Raw genomic sequence first — 4,752 nt, 5'->3', positions numbered from 1 at the left:
GTGTCGATTGGAGAAGAAGGAAAACCCTAAACCCAATTATACCGTCCAAAATAGCCTTCATTCTAAGATTGGGCTAAAACGCCTTTTTGGCCCACTTTTTTCCATACTCAACTTGCTCCAATTTATTCTTTTAGAAAAGTATGCGGTTAAACAAATTTATATTACTTAATTAGTCATCATAGTTATAGCTTGTTATAATTATCATTCACGACTAATATTAATCATTACTTACATGGGCTGACTTCGAGTTTGTATAATTAGTCGCGTTTGTATAATTCGTCACATTTGTATAATTCGCACCTAATAATTCTTTGTTTGATTTGTATTTGTATACGATAGTTTGTATTTGTATATGACGATGATTTCCTTTGTTTTTTTAGTTTTATCACCATATACAAATTATTGCCCTCTCTTGCTCGCCTCTCTCCTCCCTCTCCCAATCTTGCTCATCTCTCTCCTCCCTCTCCCAATCTCATTCGCCTCTCTCCTCTCTCTCCCAATCTCGTTCCCCTCTCTCCTCCCTCTCCCAATCTCGCTCGCCTCTCTCCTCCCTCTCCCAATCTCTCAAGATATAGTTCCCCTCTCTCTCCCTCTCCCAATCTCGCTCGCCTCTCTCCTCCCTCTCCCAATCTCGCTCGCATCTCTCCTCCCTCTCCCAATCTCGCTAGATATACAAATAGATTCTATTATATAGAAGAGTGAAGCCTAGGACGACCAAGGACAAATTAGTAATTATGTTATTATGCAAGGGTAAAATTGTAATTACACATAATTGATATTTTAACAAAGTACGTTCCTTTTCCTTTCCCTTCCAGATCGTTCCAGATCTCTCTCCAATACTTCCAGATTATGATTAACAATTGCTATTTGCTTAGGAGAGAGATCTAAGAGCCAAAAAAGAACAATGAAAAAACTTCCTTGCATCTCTTCATCATATATCTTCTTCCCGACTTCTCCTAAAGCTTGGGTTACGAGCTAAATTAACTATACAGTTCGAGATTTGAGGAAGATGACCTAAAAACTTCCTCTCTTTTTCAAATCAGAAACATTGGTTGTTGCTTAAAAAGAATAGCCTTTAGTTTGGGGAATCTCAGTAACTCCCATCCAAGGTTCAATTCTCCACCCACATTGTAATTTAATCCCTTCCTACCCCGATTTTATAAAAAAAAAGAATAGCCTTCAATTCTCCTTATTCACTTTCAATAATATTTTAGCAGAGAAGCGTATGCATTCGATACAGTTCTTTTACTATTTTCAGCTTTCTTAACAGTTGCTTTTTGATCTCTTTGTAGGTGTTGACGTTTCAACAAACACTTAGAGCTTGTAATCTTTATGATTGTGAACCTGAAGGTATATATGATTAAATCCAGGTATATACTGTCATATTTTCTGGAAAGCAGTAGCAAGTTACTTTTCTTTCATTGTTCCTTTTTGGTATTTTTTTTCTTTGTTCTTCTTATGATATTAATGAAATATAAGTTAGTTAGTTAAAGTTCACAGAGTTAGTTAGCATTGTTACTGCTTCACAGAGTTAGTTAGTTAGAGTTGGTTACAAAAAGTCAGATTTTGTATAAGTTGGTTAGCTAGCTTACAATTCGTGTATCTATATATACAGATTCACATGTAACAATCACCACTTAATTTTTCATTCAATGAAACAATTTCTTTTCCATTTAGCTCTTCCAGAACTTTCTTCTTCCTTTCTCATATGAACTTGATGTTCATCAATGGAGGAATTTGATTGTTTGGCATCACAATATGTTGATTTTCTCATGGTATCAGAGCACAGGGCATAGATCCTATTTCCTTTCCGCATCTACAACAGTCTGTGAGCTTCAATTCTCAAAGTTTTTTTTCTTCGAGTTTCTTTTGCTGTTTCAATTTTGAGTTTCAGTTATTGTTCCTCAAATTGAATTTGTTGCTCGATCTCTTTTCGATATGGTTGATCAACAAGTTGATCCAATTCCAAGTGGTTTTACATCCACAGTTAGGATTGAGATTCCTAGTCCTTTCTATCTACACCCTTCCGAGAATGCAGGTTCATCTCTATTACCTGGAGTTTTCGATGGTACTGGTTATAGATCCTGGAGGAGAGCTGTTCTTAGGGCCTTGTCAGTTAAGAGCAAGACAGGTTTTATCAATGGGAAAGTTGTAAAACCAAATCCAGATGATCCTAGCTTTTAGCAGTGAGAGAGGTGTGATGATATGGTAACCTCTTGGATTTTGAATTCCTTATCACCAGATCTAAGGGATAGTCTGCAGTACGTTAACAATGCACAGGAATTATGGGCTGAATTGGAAGAAAGGTATGATCAGACTAATGGTTGTAAGCTGTACCAGCTTCAAAAGGAGATAAATGATCTTGTCCAAGGCACCTTGGATGTTACTGGATACTACACAAAGATGAAGAAATTTTGGGAAAAGATGAGCACGGTCGATGTAAGCTCTCAATGTAGTTGTGTTTGCACTTGTGGTGGTAAGATAAGGTTGGTCAAAGCTGAACAAGATAGAAGACTCATACAATTCTTGATGGGACTGAATGAAATGTACACTGTCATCAGGGGAAATATTCTCATGATGAGTACCCTGCCTAGTATGGCACAAGTTTTTGCCATTTTGTCTCAAGAGGAAAAACAGAGGGAAGTAAGACCTCACAACCACACAGCTTTGGACTCAACTTCACTGAATGCTCTTGCCAATAGTACAGGATCTAAGGGAGGCCCCATAACAAACTACAATTCCTCTAAAGGGAGCACATGAGTCTCTGGGAATTTGAATAACACAAATGTGTTTAGAGGTAATTCTAGCACCAGCAGGAGTTCCTTGTTTTGTGATTTCTGCAAGAGCACAGGTCACACAAGAGAAAGATGCTACAAACTTCATGGATATCCATCCAACTCGAAGTTTTCCAAGGGGAAGAGTGTTGGTTTTGCAGCAAATATGTGCACCTCTGAGAATGATAGGAACCACTGTGAAGAAGACCCTGAGTTGAGGAAACAAATGCCTTTGAACTTGTCCAAAGATCAGTATGAACAACTGCTCAATCTTTTGGGATCCCTGCAGGTTGGACATGGAGCTCCTAACTCAGACAACATGCTAAGTGGAGCTGTGAATCTGGCAGGTATACTTGCTTGTTACTCTTCCATTACTGAGATATGTGATCTTTCTTGTAGATGTATACAATTAACTGCTAACTCTTGGATCATAGACTCGGGAGCATCACATCACATGACCTACAATAAAAACACTCTCACAAACATTAGACCATTACCATATCCTTTCCTTATCAGTCTACCTAATGGTTACAAAGTTAAAGTGACTGAGATTGGTGATGTCTGTTTAAGTCCAGTTTTAACTCTACAGAAAGTGCTTTTTGTTCCTAGTTTCAAGTTTAATCTAATATCAGTTCATTGTCTAGCATTTCAACTCAAAGGTGTGGTAAGCTTTAACAATTTTTCTTGTTTATTGCAGGGCCCTTCTCTGAAGAGCCCTCTGGAACTTGGTAGAGCCAAGAATGGCCTATATTTCCTGTGTTCAAAGTGCTACAACTGTTGTTCATCTTCTACTAAGAGCAAAGGACCTCATGTCATTTCCAGTCATTGTACTTTTGTTCCGTCTTTAGTAAAATGTAATGAGTTTTCAACATCATCTACTGTAAGACATTGTCCTATTGATAATAAAGATGATTGTCCCAAACCTGGTTCTTCTTCATGTCATCTTACTGATTGTTCTTCTTTTATTGCTAAGTCTGATAACTCTCATACAGATGAACTCATATGGCATGCTAGACTAGGTCATGTACCTTTTGTAAAAATGAAAAGAATTCCAACTATACCTGTTCCTTTCTCTACCAAACAACCTTTCACTTGTGCAATATGCCCCATGGCTAGACAACCTAGAATGCCATTCCCAGACAGCACAACTATCACTAGTAAAGTTTTTGAGTTACTTCACGTTGACCTATGGGGACCATATCACATTCCTACTCATGATGGTTATCACTATTTCTTAACCATGGTAGATGATTTCACTTGATCAACTTGGACACAACTCCTGAGGTGTAAAAGTAATGCTCTACAAACAATCAAGGCTTTCATATGTCTTGTGAAAATCAATTCCAGACCAAATTGAAGACCATCAGGTCTGATAATGGTCTGGAATTCACCTCTACTGAGGCCAATCATTTTTTCCAAGAAAAGGGAATAATACACCAGAAATCTTGTCCATATACACCTCAACAAAATGGCATAGTTGAAAGAAAAAACAAATACCTCATTGAGACAGCAAGAGTCCTCTTATTTCAGTCTAAATTGCCCATGAGGTACTGGGGAGAGTGTGTATTAACAACCACATACCTTATTAACAGATTGCCTTCTAAACCTTTACAAAATAAAACTCCCTATGAACTACTGTACCATACACCACCTACATACTCTCATCTTAGAAGTTTTGGATGTCTATGTTTTCCCACTACTTTAAAAGCTCACAAGGACAAGTTTGAACCAAGGGCAACACCACATATTTTTGTTGGTTATCCTTTCAATACAAAAGGTTACAAGGTCTTAGATTTAGCTACCAAAAAATTCCATGTATCTAGAGATGTTATTTTCCATGAGTCTGTGTTTCCTTTTGTACTTGCTCCTGATGGTTCTAGTTTTCCTTCTGTTTTAAAGCTTTTAATCCATCACTCCAACACTTCTACTTACACTCCATATTCAACAAGCATGCTTTCTAATGATGAATTACTAGACT

The 4,752-nt window shown here is 37.5% G+C and overlaps 1 protein-coding gene across 1 annotated transcript; it reads left to right on the top strand.

The window, feature by feature from the left end:
- Positions 1–2,205: 2,205 nt before the first annotated feature.
- On the top strand, positions 2,206–3,506 carry LOC125829386 (uncharacterized). The gene is made up of 3 exons (XM_049508612.1): positions 2,206–2,701; positions 2,798–3,121; positions 3,472–3,506. The coding sequence occupies exons 1-3, from the start codon at positions 2,206–2,208 to the stop codon at positions 3,504–3,506; spliced, it is 855 nt and encodes a 284-aa protein (XP_049364569.1).
- The last annotated feature ends 1,246 nt before the right edge of the window (positions 3,507–4,752 follow it).

This window comes from Solanum verrucosum, unplaced genomic scaffold (genome assembly GCF_900185275.1).
Source record: "Solanum verrucosum unplaced genomic scaffold, falcon-dt-bn FXZP01000044.1, whole genome shotgun sequence".
NCBI lineage: Eukaryota > Viridiplantae > Streptophyta > Magnoliopsida > Solanales > Solanaceae > Solanum > Solanum verrucosum.
This window is presented reverse-complemented; position numbering and strand designations above follow the sequence as displayed.